The sequence below is a fragment of the Ziziphus jujuba genome, chromosome 11 (genome assembly GCF_031755915.1).
Source record: "Ziziphus jujuba cultivar Dongzao chromosome 11, ASM3175591v1".
In the NCBI taxonomy this organism is placed as follows: domain Eukaryota; kingdom Viridiplantae; phylum Streptophyta; class Magnoliopsida; order Rosales; family Rhamnaceae; genus Ziziphus; species Ziziphus jujuba.
This window is the reverse complement of record NC_083389.1, coordinates 13926006-13944483: the sequence shown is the minus strand read 5'-3', so window position 1 is coordinate 13944483 and position 18478 is coordinate 13926006. Positions and strand designations below refer to the sequence as shown.

Sequence of the window (18478 nt, the reverse complement as noted above, 5' to 3'; positions counted from 1 at the left end):
GCTAAACATGGATTCTATAATTGTACTAAGGAGAGAAAATCAAAAAATTTCATAAAAGTGTATCAAAAGTTTGCAAAAAAGTGATGACTGTTCACCGTCGGGAACTTACCGACGAAACCGTCGGGAAATTACAAATGCCCTCTGGAAAAATTACCGACAGTTTCGTCGGTACTTTCCCGAGGGTGTACAAACAGCATATTTTGCCAATTTTTTTGACCCCACAAGGCCCCTAAGGTGTGTTGAATGAAAAAACATGCTAAACATGGATTCTATAATTGTACTAAGGAGAGAAAATCAAAAACTGTCATAAAAGTGTATCAAAAGTTTGCAAATATTTGATGACTGTTCACCGTCGGTAAATTACCGACGAAACTGTCGGGAAATTACAAATGCCCTCTGGAAAAATTACCGACAGTTTCGTCGGTAATTTCCCGAGGGTGTACAAACAGCATATTTTGCCAATGTTTTTGACCCCACAAGGCCCCTAAGTTGTGTTGAATGAAAAAACATGCTAAACATGGATTCTCTAATTGTACTAAGGAGAGAAAATCAAAAATTTCATAAAAGTGTATCAAAAGTTTGCAAAAAAGTGATGACTGTTCAACGTCGGGACATTACCGACGAAACCGTCGGGAAATTACAAATGCCCTCTGGAAAAATTACCGACAGTTTCGTCGGTACTTTCCCGAGGGTGTACAAACAGCATATTTTGCCAATTTTTTTGACCCCACAAGGCCCCTAAGGTGTGTTGAATGAAAACACATGCTAAACATGGATTCTATAATTGTACTAAGGAGAGAAAATCAAAAAATTTCATAAAAGTGTATCAAAAGTTTGCAAATATTTGATGACTGTTCACCGTCGGTAAATTACCGACGAAACTGTCGGGAAATTACAAATGCCCTCTGGAAAAATTACCGACAGTTTCGTCGGTAATTTCCCGAGGGTGTACAAACAGCATATTTTGCCAATGTTTTTGACCCCACAAGGCCCCTAAGTTGTGTTGAATAAAAAAACATGCTAAACATGGATTCTATAATTGTACTAAGGAGAGAAAATCAAAAAATTTCATAAAAGTGTATCAAAAGTTTGCAAAAAAGTGATGACTGTTCACCGTCGGGAAAGTACCGACGAAACTGTCGGGAAATTACAAATGCCCTCTGGAAAAATTACCGACAGTTTCGGCGGTACTTTCTCGAGGGTGTACAAACAGCATATTTTGCCAATTTTTTTGACCCCACAAGGCCCCTAAGGTGTGTTGAATGAAAAAACATGCTAAAAATGGATTATATAATTGTACTGAGGAGATAAAATCAAAAAATTTCATAAAAGTTCATCAAAAGTTTGGAAAACATTTATGACTGTACACCGTCGGGAAATTACCGACGAAAATGTCGGTAATATTTCTAGAGGGCATTTTGTAATTTCCCGACAGTTTCGTCGGTAATTTCCCGACGGTGAGCAGTCATCAATTTTTTGCAAACGTTGATACACTTTTATGAAAGTTTTTGATTTTATCTCTTTAGTTTTCATTATAGAATCCCTATTTGCCATGTTTTTGCATTCAACACACATTATGGAACTTATGGGGCCCAACAAATTGGTAAAACTTGATGGACTGTACACATTCAGAAATTACCGACGAAACCGTCGGTAATTTTTCCAGGGTTTATTTGTTGGTTACGAAAAAGCGTTTCTGTAATTACCGATGGTGAATTGGGAATTATCGATGCACCATCGATAATTATCTTTCCTTTAATTTTTACCACAACCGAGGGTTTTGTTTTTTATCTTTTATCTTTTTTCTTTTTTTTCAACGGTTGTCATTAGTAAAGATAGGTTCAGCATATTAAGATAACATTAGTATAACATTAGTATAGACCGTCATAACATTAAACATACGATCTACATTGAAAGTTTATTAAAGTACAAATCAACAGCATATTTTTTTCTAAAAAACATAATGTCTTGCGGACCAAATGAAGGGTTCTCCTCACTACTCATGTACTCAATAAATTTCAGAGCGTAGACTCCACAATCACCCCTGCAGAATAGCATTAATGATTACCATTAATGAAAACCAACTACGTGTATTTTCACACGTAACCACAATAAAAAACAGCAGCAATACAAGTTGTTTGAAATGACAACACATTCATACCCATTATCTTGGCGGGGTGCATCTTTGATCATGGTCATCGTGAATGGATCTAAAGTGGGAGACACGTCTGGATCTGAATGGATATAAATCAATATGCCGGGCCTTCAAGTCCACACATGCTGCCAACCAATGCGCTCCTCCATTGTTGACAGGGATGTACACCTGCAAATTAGAACATAACCTCATTATCCACAAAATGGGAAACTTAGTGAGAATTTTTTTCAATATATGTATGGACTTACATAATCACATATCCGCCACGACACGCTAGGTTTGGGTGACCTCCCACGCACATAGTTACAAAGGGTCGCATCACATGAATATGTGCTACGAGATGCGCTCCATATGGGATAACGCCCTTTGATGGATGACTGCCAAATAATGAAATATATACAATATAAAATATCATCAATATAACATTAAGCAATGCAGTAGCATCCCATCATCTTACCCAAAATAACACGTCTAATATGGCACAGGTGTTGGTGAACATCTTCTCATTATCAAACCGTCTTTTTCGTATGAAATACAAAATAGTGTCAATATGCTGCAAAACCACATTAAAGGAAATAAGTAACAAGTGCGAGGTGATAAATAAAACATCATTCCAAACATAGGACCACAATGATTTTGCATGAACATAAAACATATAACTTACATCGGAATTCAACCATCCTTCATCGGTCAGTAGCTCAGCAAAAAATTCCTTTCCCACCGTCATATAAGATGTACACACGGTTGCTTCCTTCGGTGCCACCCTATACCACTCATCGAACGCCCTCTCCTTTGATGCATCAATAGGTCGAGTAAGATTAAATTTGACCTTCTTTTTACACGGGTCGGTGTAAGGAGAGATGACGCGATGTGACTGGTGGTAAACTCGACCGAATCGGCTTGTATCACCAACGTTATGCTTCCGATCTTCCACCTCAATCTCAGCTGATTGGTCATGATGTGGACTGTCAGCTGAAGCACCGATATCCCACCCGAAATGTAAAGGCCGATATGGCACCAAAGCCCAGGAATCCTCCACATAGGGTCCTCCAGGTACGATAGGCTCAACCGGTGTATTACAATCATCATCCTCCTTCCTACCATTGGAACCGTCTATGGGTGCATCAAATTCTTCAGCTTGCTCTCCAACAGACGGTGCCACAGGGGATGATGGTCTAACCGAAGATGACGGTGAATGGCTATGCATATGATGCTCGGCCTGCAAAACACAATGATTATTTTTGCAGTTCCCAAACTCTAACAACAAATAATTGCTGAATTACAATATGTAATTTAATAATGCTGAAGCACTAAAGTAAAGTATACTAAGTTGTCTAAATGATACCTGATGCTTTTGTTGGTCAATAACAGAACTAAGCATCTTCCTTAACGCTGCCATCTCTTTATTTAATTCATCAACTTTTGCCTCCAAGAAAGCAAGCTAATCATTATCAATATCCAAAACATAAGTCAACATATATTAGTACAACATATGAAATACAAATTTGCATGCAAGTAACAATTGCATACCCTGAAATTAGAATCTGGAGGGCCACTAGAATGCTCCCCAGCTTTGGACGCATCTTTAGCTCTAACATCTTTAGCGCCAACTATTGGTGCTACAATTGGAGGTGACGTGTAGCGAACTTCATGTATGTCAACTGCTATTGTTCGCCAGTAATCCATAGTCTTCTCCTCATCGGTAGCATCTAACGTCCAGTGCACAACATACTACATGCAATGAAGAAAGGAAAAAAAAGTAAATTTGGAAACTGACTATGGTAATGTAACTTGAATGTAGTCGTACCATGTAGTCTAAACAAAATTTGCCTTACACTGCTATTGGAGGAGAACCAATTATGGACAGCAAAATGGTTCGGTTGCCTTGGAGTATGCCATCCAAGGATCCTCGGACAACGGGTTTCCAACCGGTCGGCAAATTGGTTACCAAAATCAGGGATTGCTTCAAACCCCCACACCTACAAAATACAAATTATAGGTTATTAAATATAAATTTTAAGTAAACGCTACATGTATTAAATATATTACCATACCTGAAACACCAATGGAAAACCTTTTAGGTCATAATACTGTGATATATTCTTTACTGCACGTCCTCGTCCTCGTAGCTGGAATGCATTGTGGAATGAGTTGATCGTCTCCTTGTAGCTCAGAATGCCCCAAGGGTAGGAATTAAATACGTCGAGATCAGCAACCAAATCAATGAATTTTTTTTTTTATTTGAACCTTCGGATCCATTCCGAGTACACCATGAACTAAGAAATATAGTAACGCAATTCTAACAGCATCCCAATCATCCACAAAAAGTGTATCCTTGAATAGTCATTCCAGTTCAGGCGGTTTCAAGTCACTCCTGTCATCTAGCAACCTCGTGCGCAGCTCATTTCCTTTGGAAATTTGCAAATCATACATCGAAGGGTACCTACAAAACTTTAACCCACTAATGAGTGCGAATTCCCACTTCGTAAACCGCACTGCAGATCCGCCGAAGTTAAACTCCAGTACTTCTGGATTGTTGGACTCAACTTGTCTGCAAAGCAGGTGATGCACTAACTGACCAGAGAACCGGAGGTTCTTCATGTCAAGTAAGTGTCCAAAACATGTTTGTCTATACTTTTCGAGCTTCTCACTTGTGAGGACACTTGTAATTACTTTGTTCGCCCCTATTGGATTCCCAAATGAATGTGCCCTACCTTTATTTATATCGGCATCCTGCAACATCCGTTCCTTTGGAGCATCGATGGGCTGCAATATGAATTACATAAATGGAACTGACATCAACGATTTAATCATACCCTATTTTTCCACCCTAACTTGATAATAATAATTTCCAACTAAATCTTAAGACATATGGGTTCACATTTTTGAACTGTCGGGAAATTACCGATGAAACCATCGGTAATCAACCTACAATGAACTAAAAAAAAAGCCCGATGGCCTATCGGCAATTACCGATGGCCATCGGGTGAAGTTTTTCTTCAGTTTTCACATTCATGAATAAATACTGTCACATGTCTTATCATTTACCGCACAAAACAACCTAAATGAATATAAAACTTACCGTATCAGATGGGGGAGAGGAAAGTGGAACGTGCCCTCGAAGTTTGGTGCTTTCCGTCTCAGATTTGGATTTCTTCCTAGTAGTACGTTGACGCTTAGAGTCGGGTGCTGCTGCTGTGCTACCACCGCGTCTCTTACTTTCCACCTTCTTAACTCCCTTCTTCGGTTGACGTCGCAAGTTCCTCTTTGGTGCCATTATAAAGTACAACCTACAAATGTATATTGACAACATTAATAAACTTTTATCTACCTTTAACAACATTGTCAACTATGTATACATACATGTATAAATATCCGCAATCCTCAATTTTATACGCTCTCTTCCTAAGGATGGGTATGTTGATGTTGCTGCTTGTAAGGGTCCTTTTGGTCTTAGTCAACAACCGTTAAAACATATTACCTTTATCTAGACAGGATGCTTTTATGCTTTTTGGATCAAATAAACGCCACCCTAGTTTTCATACATATTTGTGACCCAAAATTCATAATATATTTCATTATTTTGTATATGAATACAAGGAAAAAAATCTAATAGGGAATTCTTGACGGTATTACATTCCTTTATGAATTACTATTAATTTCTCTCTCTCTCTCTCTCTCTCTTTCTCTCATTCTTTCCCAAAAAATATCCAAAAAAAATAATCATAAAGTATTTCTCTCATTTTTTCTCTAATTAATTTCTCTCTCTCTCTCTCTCTCTCTCTCTCTCTCTTTCTCTCTTTCTCTTATCTTCAATTCTATATATATATCTATACCCAAAAAAAAGCATTTTTTATAAAAAAAAAAAAAAAAAAAACGACGTGTCGTCTGGGTGTCGTCCATCCCAAACGACATGTCGTTCAATCCATCTTCAACCCTTGTCCGGGTCGACCCGAACCCGCCTAAACCAGCACGACCCGATTCTTGACCCGTTTATTTCTTCCACCTCCGGCCACCGATCAAGGCCAAACCAGTCCCATTTTTTTCCTCTCTTCATTTCCTACTAATTCCCAATATCAATCTATCCTAAATCTTCAAAAAATAAACCCACCTAAACCACTACCGACCCGATTGTTCACCGGCCTATTTCTTCCACCTCCGGCCACTGATCAAGGCCAAACCGGTCCCTTTTTTTCCTCTCTTCATTTCCTACTAATTCCCAATATAAATCTATCATAAATCTTCAAAAAATATAAACACAAAAATTATAAATAAAAACCCACTCCACGGCAACGAAAGAAATAAACATAAAGCCAAATCCACACAAAAACAACCCACACCGATCCCACGGCAACAAATAAAGAAAGAGATTCAACCAATTACCTTATTCCCTGTGCTGAGATGAGATCCTAATGTTTGCCTTTTCCACGACAGCTTCGGTTTGGTTGTTTGTATTTGTGTGTTCGTGTATAAAGCCGTTTATTTTTGTTTGGTTTTAAAAATAAAAAGATATGTAAGTAATTGTTTTTTGTTTGAGGGTTATAAGGGATATTAAGGGGTAGATCAAAAAAGAAATGAATTGAAGGGGTAAAATTCATGAAGCTCGGTCCTACAGGGGTATTGGGCCAAATTCCCCTATGCGTGGTGTGTTTTCTGTACGGCTGCAATAGAAATTCATAATCAACTGTGGAAATCATTTTTCAAAATGATTTAGCATTATGTAATATTATTGGAAGATGTACGAATCTATTAAAATAAAAAATAAATAAAAAAAAGAGACTTTCATATGGTAATCCAATAAATATATATAAATGGTATTATATGACTCAAATATTTTAGTCACATTTCCTAAGTATGACGTGGACTTGTTTATAAAATTATAATGTAAAATTTAAAATAAAATAATATAAATTTACAAATTTAAATCTAACTTGATATACACGGCTATTTTCTCCAAATGCTAATACAGATTTTCTTTCGATCATGTCAACTTCTCACTCAGCACAATAGACACTCCAAATTAATTAACATATTGGCTGTAACGAAGACTCCAAAAATAGTCTTCCAAGAATTGAAGCTTAACTACTTATATTAATTATGAAGACTGATATCCAAAACTTTTTAATCTTTGTTACGGTGTATATGTGGAAAAATTGAGCAACACTTTAATTCTGTCATTCCAATTATTTTATTTATTTTATTTCTCTTCAGACTCTGCATCATATATAAAAATTGTAATATAGATAAAAATATCAAAAGGAAAAGATAGAGGTAAACCAAAGCAAGAAATTATAAAAGAATGTTATTCTATTGGTCAAGATTTACATTTACATTTACAAAGGTCTGAAGCCACTAAAATAAAACTTTTTATTTTATTTTTTATTTTATATATATTAGTAAATAAATAAAGCTTTATATATAGTAGAGAGCTCCGCAGAACCCTCAGAATACCGACTCTGTTTTATAGATCATTCTGCTGAAAGCCTAAAATGAAGACGATGAATTGCCACATTCGATATGCCATCATACTTCTTCTCATGACCTCATCTTGCTTCTTTGTTTCACACTCTTTCAATATCGATAATGCCCCTACCACTTCCTTTCACAAAACATTATGCCTCCCGGATCAAGCCTCTGCTTTGTTGCAATTCAAACATGAGTTTGCATTTCATAAACTCAACTATTCTTATGAAGATGTCCCTTATCATTATTATTTGTTATATAATGGTTATCCAAAGATGAAGTTTTGGAAGGCGGAAAAGGACTGCTGCTACTGGGATGGTGTTTCATGCAACATGGAAACCGGACATGTGGAAAGCCTTGATCTCAGCCACAGTTGGCTTCATGGGCCTCTGCTTTCTAATAGCAGCCTCTTCAACTTGCATCAACTCCAACGACTCAATCTCGCCTTCAACAACTTCAGTTTCTCTGCAATTCCTTCAGAGTTGGGCCGCCTTTCAAGGTTAACACATCTCAACCTCTCTTCATCTTTTTTCTGTGGGCATATCCCATCTGGAATATTTTGGCTGAACAAATTGATTTCACTTGATCTCTCTTACAATTACCACTGGGATCCATTTAAAGGTGATTATATTTACCTACAAAGGGTAGACATGATCACAAGGCTTGTCAAAAACATGACAAATATTAGAGAAATTCTCTTAAACAGCGTGGACCTGTCTTCGTCACTACCTGAATCCTTGGCAAACTTATCTTCCTTAGAATCTCTTTCATTGAGTGGATGCTATTTGCATGGTAGATTTCCCAATAATATCTTTCTCTTGCCTAAATTGAAAGTCATTGATTTATCAAGGAATGATATTTTCACTGGTTTTCATCCAAAGTTTCACAATGGCAGTAACCTGAGGTCCTTAATTCTTTCATGGACAAACCTTTCAGCAAGATTGCCAGATTCAATCGGAAACCTCAAGTCCTTGAATGTTTTGGATATCAGTTATTGTGATTTTTCAGGCACTCTTCCTTTTTCGTTTTGGAATCTTTCCGAACTCACAGAGTTATACCTCTCCGGAAACAACTTCGGTGGCATTAATCAACTTCTTCCTAGAGTAGGAAAACTTTCAAAGCTCACTATTTTGGAGCTTCATGCGCTTCAACTTAGTGGTGAAGTAGCCTTTTCACTTGGAAACCTCACACGTCTGGAAATTCTAGGTCTTTCTGAAAATAATTTTAGTGGTCAAATCCCATTTTCATTTCCAAATCTAAAAATGTTGCGAAGTTTAGATCTCCAAGAGAGTGGTGTCAGTGGTAATATTCCATCTTCATTTGGAGACCTCATCAGATTGGAAGATTTAAATCTTTCAATTAATAATCTTAGTGGTCAAATTCCTCCTTCCATTGGAAACCTCTCAAGGCTGGAGTCTTTTGATCTTTCAAATAATGGTCTTAGCGGTCCAATTCCTCCTTCGATTGGAAAGCTCATAAGGCTGGATTATTTGTATCTTCGCTATAATAATCTTAGTGGTCCAATTCCTCCTTCGATTGGAAAGCTCACAAGGCTGGAAGATTTAGAACTTTCCTATAATAATCTTAGTGGTCAAATTCCTCCTTCTCTTGGAAACCTTAGCCAGCTAGCCTACTTGGATATTTCTAGTAATTGTTTTGAAGGAGTCATTCATTGGTCTCTGTTTGCAATTTCTTCCTTGGAAGGGATGTACATGTCTGATAATCAATTCAGCGGCCCTCTCAATATTCAGAATATCTCCTCGTCCCAATTGGTTCGATTGGATATAAGTGGAAACATGTTAAATGGGGAAATTCCAAAGTCGATATCCAAATTACGAAACGTGGAATGGCTTAAACTTGGTTCAAATAACTTGAGTGGCACAGTTGAGTTGGACACCTTCTCAAGCTTACGAGTGCTTGATCTCTCATCTAATAATATTTCCAAACTATCATATGGACATGATATGGCTTCCATTCTTCTCAATCTTGCATATTTCAATTTGTCTTCTTGCAACATAACTGAGTTTCCAGAATTCTTGAAGTCCCAACATGAGTTGCAGCGATTGGATCTTTCCCACAACAAAATTGAAGGCCCCATACCTAAATGGTTCTTGAGTGTTAGTATAAACAACTTGTTTTTCTTGGATCTTTCTCACAATTTCATTAGCGGTTGGGAGGTAGCCCCTTCAATTTTACCTTGGAATGAATTAAGGTATCTAAACTTACATTCCAACAAGTTGCAAGGCCCACTTGTAGTTCCACCAGAGGACATATCTTACTATATTGTTTCAAACAACAACTTGACTGGTGGCATTCACCCATTTTTCTGTAAGTTGAAAGATCTCGGATTTTTTGATGTGTCTAATAACTTTTTGGCTGGCATTATTCCCCACTGCATGGGTCAATTATGTGTACATAATTCTTCCTCCAACTTCAACTTAATGACATTGGACCTCAGCAACAACCGATTGCACGGGAAAGTTCCACACTCTTTAAGCAAATGTCAACAGTTGGAAATTCTTAACCTTGGGCATAATGAAATAGAAGACACATTCCCTTCTTGGTTACCTGAACTTTCAGAGTTGCAGGTTCTTGTTTTGCGAAGCAATAAATTCTATGGTCCTGTATGGCATCCTCACAGCAAAGTTTTTGGTTTTAGAAAGTTGCGGATTATTGATCTATCTTTCAATGAGTTTAATGGAACTTTACCACCAGATTACTTCAAAAGTTGGAGCTCCATGATGCAAATTTCCAACAAAGATAACTCATCACAACTGAAGTATATGGAATATGGTGATTCCGGAAAAACATATTATCATGCCTCTTTGAAAGTAATAGATAAAGGTATAGAAATTGTGATGGTGAAGATCATAACCATTTTTACATCCATTGATCTGTCAAATAATAGATTTGAAGGAGAAATTCCAATAAGCCTGAGGAATCTTCAATCATTAGTTGTGCTCAACCTATCAAGTAATAGTTTTACAGGGCCAATTCCATCATCTTTTTCAAACCTTGGAGAGCTGGAGTCCTTGGATCTCTCTAAAAACAAGTTGTCAGGTCGAATCCCACCGCAGTTTGCTAAGCTGACATTTCTTGAATATTTGAACCTCTCCCACAACAATCTCACAGGTCCCATACCACAAGGCGGACAAATGGAAACATTTCAAGCTTCTGCATTTGAGGGAAACTTTGGTTTGTGCGGCTTACCTTTGCCCAAAAAATGCGATGACATTGAGACACCAACTTCTCAGCAAGACCAGGAATCAGATTCAGGATATGACTTTGGGTGGAGAGTAGTAGCCTTGGGATACGGATGCGGATTCCTAATTGGAATGGTTGCAGGACATTTTATCATCTCCAAAAGACCAAATTGGTTTTCCAAAACATTTGGTGTCAACATACAGAGGCCTAGATGATTCTCTCTTTTCGCTTATCTTTCTGCTATACGCCAGGTAATTATATATTAACTATGTATAAAAATTATTTTTAATAATATATTCTGTTTAACTTTTTCATCTTTATTTTGTTGAATAGTTTGAATATATAATTGGCACATTCTGGTTGGCGGTGCATGGAGAAAGCTGCTGTTCTGTGGTTCTTCATCAAGTGAATTTTTCTATTTTTAAGTTTTTTTGGCAATTGAAGGATGTTTTATGATTTTGTTAAAAAATATATATGATTGTACATATTGCTTTCGACTATTCTTATCAAGGAATTGGTGGTATATGCTTTTTGATATATTTTTTTTGTGTGGTTTTGTTTTCTTACGTTTTTATGATATGATTAGCATTAGATTGTAATGATGATTAAGGAAACTCTGTTTAATACATATTTGTGTTGGATGTTGAGTTGGTTTTTGACAAAGTTTTAAAACAATAATCATATTACCCTTGTATTATTATTATTATTGATAAAATTACTTTTATATCATTTAAATATTATATCTAAAATTATTTAAAGTCATTATGTTTGAAGTACATGGTAGTTGACTTGTCTTATTATCAAGACGCGATGATGGTGATAAATAAGGGTCTAAAGATTGTACTAGTGAAGATAATAATAACTTCCACTTCCATTGATTCCTTGAAAAATAGATTTGATGGAGAAATTCCAAGCAGTATAGAGATTTTTAAATCATCAATTGTGGTTAACCGATCTAACATTAGTTTTACAGTTTTCTTTTGAAAATCTTAACGAGCTTGTGTCTTTGGATCTTTCTTAGACAAATGTATTCTGGTAGAGTCCCTCCCCACTTGACAAATTAAATACCTTTTTTTATTTTTAAAGTTTCTTTTTTATTATTTGGATTGAAAACTAAATAAATATTTCTTTCAGATTTTAATAGTTCAAATTTTTTACTTTTTTTTCCTTAATTTTTAAATTTATTTTAGATTGATTCCTAAGTTATATAAACATCTCATTTGAATTCCTATAAATTAACCGTCCTTGCCCTTGGTCTACTTTAATATGGACTTGCATGTGCCACTTTCATTACCATCAAATTGGATAGAAAAATAAAAATTGAGTAAGGCCTAATGATTACAGAATAATATTTAGAGACCAAAATGAGACTAAACTATAGTTTAGACTCTAGAAACTAAAAGATAATTAATAATTAAGTCTAAATCTTTTTCATTTAATTCGCACTGAATAGCTGGTAGATTCTCCTAGTGTTCCATATTATATTAATGTAACAAAAATAAGATTATAATAATTTTACATTTATTGAGCAACATTTAATTCTGTCTCTCCAGTTATTTTCTTCATTTTACAGCTTATTGAGATTCTACTTCGTTGGTATAGAAGAAAGTTAGTATTACAGAAAAACAGAGAGATCCACAAAACCAAGAAACTAATTTTGGTCTTCTTAGATAAAAATAATAATTATTTGAGATTAAAGAAATCCTTTACTATTTATCAGGATTTACATTTACGAAGGTCTTAAAGCCAAGAAAATAAAGCATTATATATTAGTCCATAGACAGCTCCATAAACTCTGGATCGTTAAAAAAAATGAAGATATGATGAATTCCCACAATTTATATGACATCATACTTTTCCTCATAATCTCATATTGCTTCTCTGTTTCACAATCTTTCAACATTAATATTAATAATTTCTCAATCACTTCCATTCACATACTTTTCCTCTGCTTTGTTGCAAGTCAAACAAGAGTTTGCATTTCAAAAACCCAACTATGATTTTTACCCAACTTATGCGAAGTATTATCATTTCATAGATAGTAGAAAGAGTAGTTATTGGAAGATCCTAAACCTCAGCCGCAGTTGGCTTCGTGGTCCTCAACATTCTAATAGCAGCCTCTTCAACTTCCATCAACTTCAACGAGTCAACCTTTGCCTTCATCAACATTGCTTCAACCAGAATCTAATAGCCAACTCTGAAGGAATTGAAGAAAATGTGAAGTTGTTGAGTGCAAGGTTGATTCATTGAGGTCAATGCAAGAAGAGACTGGTATTAGAATGCATAGGCCTAACTACAACTCTGCTCTAAACTTATTACATGTCCCGTTAAAATGTTGCATATAATAGCATCCCAGGAACAACGGTCCTTTTCCGCATTCCAAAACTATAAATAAGAAGCCTCCATTGCAATATTTTATAAGTAATGACATAAAGTAAGAATTCTGGGGAGATATTGGGTAGAATCTCTTACCAAGCATGATAAAGATTGGAGCATGAATTTCTACTTTGAACGTGTGATACAAGGTGGTGAAGATCAATATTCTTGCGTGCACTTTGTGTAATTTGACAATTTGAGTCCCACCATTTCAATGACTTTGATATTTTAGTGGCAGGTTCTTGGTGTGTCACTGTTGTTTCACTTAAAATAAGAGTCATTTGATTGAGACACAGCGACGACACCAAAGTCATTTAGTGCCGACTCTGGTAAGACGAACTTAGCGTGCCATTTACTGCACATAAGATGGGTTGGCTGTATCCTCTTAGTTTTCCAAACTAAAAGTGCTATCAATATATTTTATAAATTGTATATATGTGTATATATATATATATATATATATACACATATATATTACTTTTATGATATGATTAACATCGGATTGTACTGTGATTAACATTAGATTTCCAAATTAATTTTATGTTTCTATGATATGATTAACATCAGATTGTATTGATGATTGAGGAAACTCTGTTTAATGCATATTTGTGGTGGATCCAGAGTTTGGTTTTTCAGAAAGTTTTAAAACAATAATCATATTACTTATTATTATTATTATTATTATTATTTTGATAAAGTCATCACTTTTGAAGTATATGGTAATTGACTTATCTTAATATCAAGACTCGGTGATGCTGATGAATAAGGGTCTAAAAATGGAATTAGTGAGGATAATAACAATTTTCATATCCATTGATTTCTCGATATATAGATTTGATGAAGAAATTCCAAGAAGTATAGCGACTTGTCAATCATTTTAGTTGTGGTTAACAGATCTAGCATTAGTTTTACAGATCTTCCATAGAAAACCTTAGAGACCTTTGAGTCTTCGGAGATATTTCTCAAACAATGGATTCGGTTAGATTCCTTCCCCACTCGATAAAGTATTTGAAACTTTTTGTGGTTCCTCCTTTTTTTTTTTTTTTTTTTTTTCATTTGAAATGAAAAGGTTATTTCATTTTACATTATCAAATAAATATTTCTTTCACTTTTTCTAATATTTGTTTAAAATTTTCAGATTTTTATTTTTTTACTTAATTATTAAAGTTTCTTTCAAATTGGTTCCTAATTATATAAAAATCTCACTTTAATCCCTAAAAATTGACCGTCCTTCCCTTTGGCCAACACTTTAACATTGACTTGCATGTGCCACTTCCATTAGTATCAAATTGGGTAAAAGATAAAAACAAAAAATGAGTAACCGTGCAGTTATGATTGCATTTGAGGGCCTAATGATAGAGAATAATATTTAGGGACCAAAATGAGACACATTATATTTTAGACTTTTTAGAGACCAATAGATAGAGTAATTAATCTAAATCTTTTCAGTAATGCTTATTTTTTTATTTATTTCGTATTGAATTGATGGTAGATTCTTCTAGTACGTTCCATATTATATTAATGTAACAAAAAATAAAATTCAGATAATTTTTACACTTATTGAGCAACACTCAATTCTGTCTCTCCAATTATTTTCTTTATTTTACACTTATTGAGACTATTTCGCTGGTATAGAAGAAAGATAGTATTACAGAAAACAAAGAGATTCACAAAACCAAGAAACTAGCCTTCTTAGATAATGATTATTTGAGATTAAAGAAATCCTTTCCTATTGACCAAGAGTTACATTTATGAAGGTCTTAAAACCAACAAATTAAAGGGTTATATATTAGTCCATAGACAGCTCCACAAACCCAGAATACTGACTCTAGATCGTTCGAAAAAAAACGGATATGTGATGAATTGCCACAATTTGTATGCCACCATACTTCTCCTCATAGTCTCATATTGCTTCTCTGTTTCACATTCTTTCAACATTAATAATTTCACTACCACTTCCTTTCACTTACTTTTCCTCTGCTAATTTGTTGCAAGTCAAACAAGAGTTAGCATTTCAAAAACCCACTTACAATTTTAACCAAACTTATGCCGAGTACTATTACTTCATAGATAGTAGAAATGGTAGTTATTGGAAGATGAAGTTTGGGAAGGCCTAAACCTAGGCCGCCTTTGGCTTTGTGGTCCTGTACATTCTAAAAGCAGTCTCTTCAACTTGCATCAACTTCAGCGACTCAACCTTTGCCTGCATCAACCACAATCAAATAATTCCAAAGGAATTGAAGAGAAAGTGCAAGGTAGATTTGCCGGAGTCATGCAAGTTGAAGAGACTGGCATTAGAATGCAGAGGCCCATGAAACCAATTACAACTTGATCTACAACTCAAACTTAGTGACATTGGGCTTTAATCTAGATACAAGAAGTAAAACTACGAAATGACAGCATTTAATTTCTAGAAATGACAGTTGATAAAAGGTACTGAATCCCTAAACTGAACTGCTGTTTCACCAGCAAAACATATTTGAATGTACAACAGAAAGAATGAACTTCTATTATTGTGTTAATATGCTGTTAATAGATTTCAATTAATTGGCGAACCATTTAAACTTATTCAAGAAGATATGGAGTTCGGCAAACATAAAAGTGTGAGCATAAAAGGGTTCAAAGATTAGTGTAAGAAAATCAAGATCATAGAAGATATTGGTCCATACTGGTATGCAGAAGCAAGTTCGTCTCCAGAATTTGGCCAGGAGTCACAGCCACATGCAGAGTATTCCATTTGGATTGATTACTATCTCCTAAATCAATTCCTTTGACTTGTGTAACTGCTTTCCTCAATTACAACATTTGGTTTCTTCTCATTACTCGTTCATTCTGTTTTAAAATTAAAGGCACCAAGGAAACAAAATTGTAGCATCAATAATGACAAACGACAAACATAGTATTAAGTATTAACCACAGCAATAATCGTAAATTACCTGAACAGTTTGTAAAAACCATTAGCTTGCTTTATGAAATAGTTTGGCTAAGCTTTAAGACCTCTTTTAGCAACCGACTAATAGAAGCTTTTAGTTCATCAGGCACAACCAGCTGAGCTGGCACAGCATCTAAAGCATACAAAGTGATTACATTCATAGCATCTGTCAAATTCAAATTCTTGACGTTTCCCCTCCAAACATTCTGATTCACAAACTTGCATGATTGTTTTAACACACATTTACTACAAACCTGACGAAAAATAAAGAGAAACCAGAATGTTTACAGTCTTCAAATAAAGCATCTAAGTCAAATCAAAGTTGATAGGACTTGGGAGGGAAGAGAAAGAGTAAATGGAAGATTGGCTTACAGTGCTTTCTTGAATTTCAAAAAAACTACGCAGTCTTTTAGCAGAAAAGACACTCCTCCTTGAAAGGGAAGGGCATCCAAAAAGTGCTACCTTTTTCAAATCCCTGCCTGAAACCCATCTGCAAATTCAAAATCCAAGTTTAACACATAGGAAGGAGCCATCAAGAGTCAGGAAAGTTTACCCAAAAACAAATAAATCTGCTAGCAGCAACAAACAAAATAACATATTAAATAGTTGATGCAACTCATGAACAAAGCATCAATGTTAGGCTCACTGAAACCTCTTTTGTTAGGCTCTTTACAATGGTACAATGTTCAGAGTTGAGCAATTTTCGTCTTTTTCGTTTTGCTTCTGTTCCATATTGTTAGGAATCATGGTGAGAACAGAACTTCAGCCTGATAAAAACAGGAAATTGTTCTGGTATCATTTCATAGCCCAGCACATTTCACCTGGCTCCATAATATGAATTCTTCTAAATCCAATCCTATGGTTAGAAGAAGTTTTAATAGATGGAAAACTCAGAAGTTCTTAATAGCTAACAAAACTATCCCACTCAACCTCCAATGCCAATGGGTCTTCTCACCAATGCAGAAATACTGTAATTTCTTTTACTCATTCATGAGAAACTGTTCACTTCTAAGGAATGTGTTTAAATTTCTTAACCATCCTCCAAAAACCAAAAAAAAAAAAAAAAAAAAAAAAACAAAAAACAAAAAACTGAAACATATTAAGCAACTAAACTTAATCTGAAGAAGAACAAATAAAAAATTTTCTTACTTGGCAATTTCCTGATTGTCTTTGGCAAACTTTTCAACAGCACACTTAATAAATCCGCGGCCATAGCTATCCTCGAAACAGCTAAAATCCAAATTACCACTACTATTCCTGCGCAAGAAATTTGCATCCCTGAAGTAGCCTTCCTTGTACAAATGACTAACAAACAATTCCATATCGGGCGAAAGCTCTTTATGCACCGCCGATTCCTCTCTCTTCAGCTCAATACACTTATCAACGGACCTCCCTCGATTGGTAAACACATCGTAAATGCTCCTCCTACCTTGAGAATTCTTGCTGCCCTTTTTCTCTTGCCCTTTCTTTTTGCCATCATCGGAATCCGATTTTTTCAAACTCCTCAACTCCACCTCCAATTCTCTCAAACCCCTCTTCACCTGGTTGTTTTCTTCGTCACTTTCGGTTCCTCTGTCTTCGGATTTTGGGCAAAGCTCTACTGCCTCTTTGAACAAAACATCCAGAGGCTTTCTGGGATTGCTATGGTGTTTTTCAGATTGAGGCGAGACTGATAGAGTTCTCGGGAAGAGAGAGAACAATGAGACGGGCTGGTGGATGAAATTTTGGGGTTTGAGGAAAGAGTGGGAATGGTACTGGTGGGAAAGGAGGGCTTTGAACAGAGGAGACATGGGTTTTGCTAAATCTTTTGATTGGGTTCGTGGATGGTTTTGGAGATTGTGAGGTTTGTTAATGGGGGTTCAGACAATTGGCGGCTTGGTTGAAGAAGAAGAAGAAGAAGCCGAGGTGATTGCTGCAGTGAGAGGTTGAGTGAGCTTCATCGAATGTTTTTGCTTGCCGGAGACAGAAGAGGAAAGAGGACGAATTTTGGAGAGGTTTTGGGTTTTAGCGAGAAAATGACGAAATTATTTTCTGATTTTTGTTTTGTTTTTTTATTTTATTTTTATCTTTTGCCAAATAATGGATTAATTCCCTGCAGTTTATTTTATTATATTTTATATTTATGGGGATTTATATTATTCTTTTCACAAAAAAAGAAAAAGAAAAATAGTCCTCCGAAATGGTAGCGATTAATTTACTCTTCGATTACGATTAAAATTACAGTTTTAAATGTAAATAAATATATCTCAATTATTATTATTTTTTTTCAAATCAGCTTTCAATTCTAAATGTAAATGATTTATTAAATAAATCGATTTACTTAACTATCTCAATGAATTCGTTGACAG

At 35.4% G+C, this 18478-nt stretch overlaps 3 protein-coding genes and 1 long non-coding RNA gene across 4 annotated transcripts; 1 reads left to right on the top strand and 3 right to left on the bottom strand.

Annotated features, from left to right (window-relative positions):
* Positions 1 to 2367: 2367 nt before the first annotated feature.
* On the bottom strand, positions 2368 to 3582 carry LOC132800084 (uncharacterized). Its single transcript, XM_060813050.1, has 4 exons — positions 3501 to 3582; positions 2820 to 3374; positions 2613 to 2708; positions 2368 to 2532 (listed from the first exon to the last, which is right to left on the bottom strand). Exons 1-4 carry the CDS (start codon positions 3552 to 3554, stop codon positions 2383 to 2385), a joined length of 855 nt encoding a protein of 284 aa, XP_060669033.1. The 5' UTR covers positions 3555 to 3582; the 3' UTR covers positions 2368 to 2382.
* Positions 3583 to 3691: 109 nt separating this feature from the next.
* Positions 3692 to 4815, bottom strand: LOC132800076 (uncharacterized). Its single transcript, XR_009634974.1, has 3 exons — positions 4210 to 4815; positions 3991 to 4134; positions 3692 to 3886 (listed from the first exon to the last, which is right to left on the bottom strand). It is a non-coding gene; the product is annotated as an uncharacterized LOC132800076 (long non-coding RNA).
* A 2688-nt stretch (positions 4816 to 7503) lies between these two features.
* On the top strand, positions 7504 to 11359 carry LOC107432719 (receptor-like protein 7). Its single transcript, XM_016043901.4, has 2 exons — positions 7504 to 11073; positions 11156 to 11359. Exon 1 carries the CDS (start codon positions 7645 to 7647, stop codon positions 11035 to 11037), a length of 3393 nt encoding a protein of 1130 aa, XP_015899387.4. The 5' UTR covers positions 7504 to 7644; the 3' UTR covers positions 11038 to 11073; positions 11156 to 11359.
* A 4325-nt stretch (positions 11360 to 15684) lies between these two features.
* Positions 15685 to 18170, bottom strand: LOC107432705 (uncharacterized). The gene is made up of 4 exons (XM_048466170.2): positions 17280 to 18170; positions 16503 to 16620; positions 16135 to 16384; positions 15685 to 16030 (listed from the first exon to the last, which is right to left on the bottom strand). The coding sequence occupies exons 1-3, from the start codon at positions 17918 to 17920 to the stop codon at positions 16166 to 16168; spliced, it is 978 nt and encodes a 325-aa protein (XP_048322127.1). The 5' UTR covers positions 17921 to 18170; the 3' UTR covers positions 15685 to 16030; positions 16135 to 16165.
* Between the last annotated feature and the right edge of the window lie 308 nt (positions 18171 to 18478).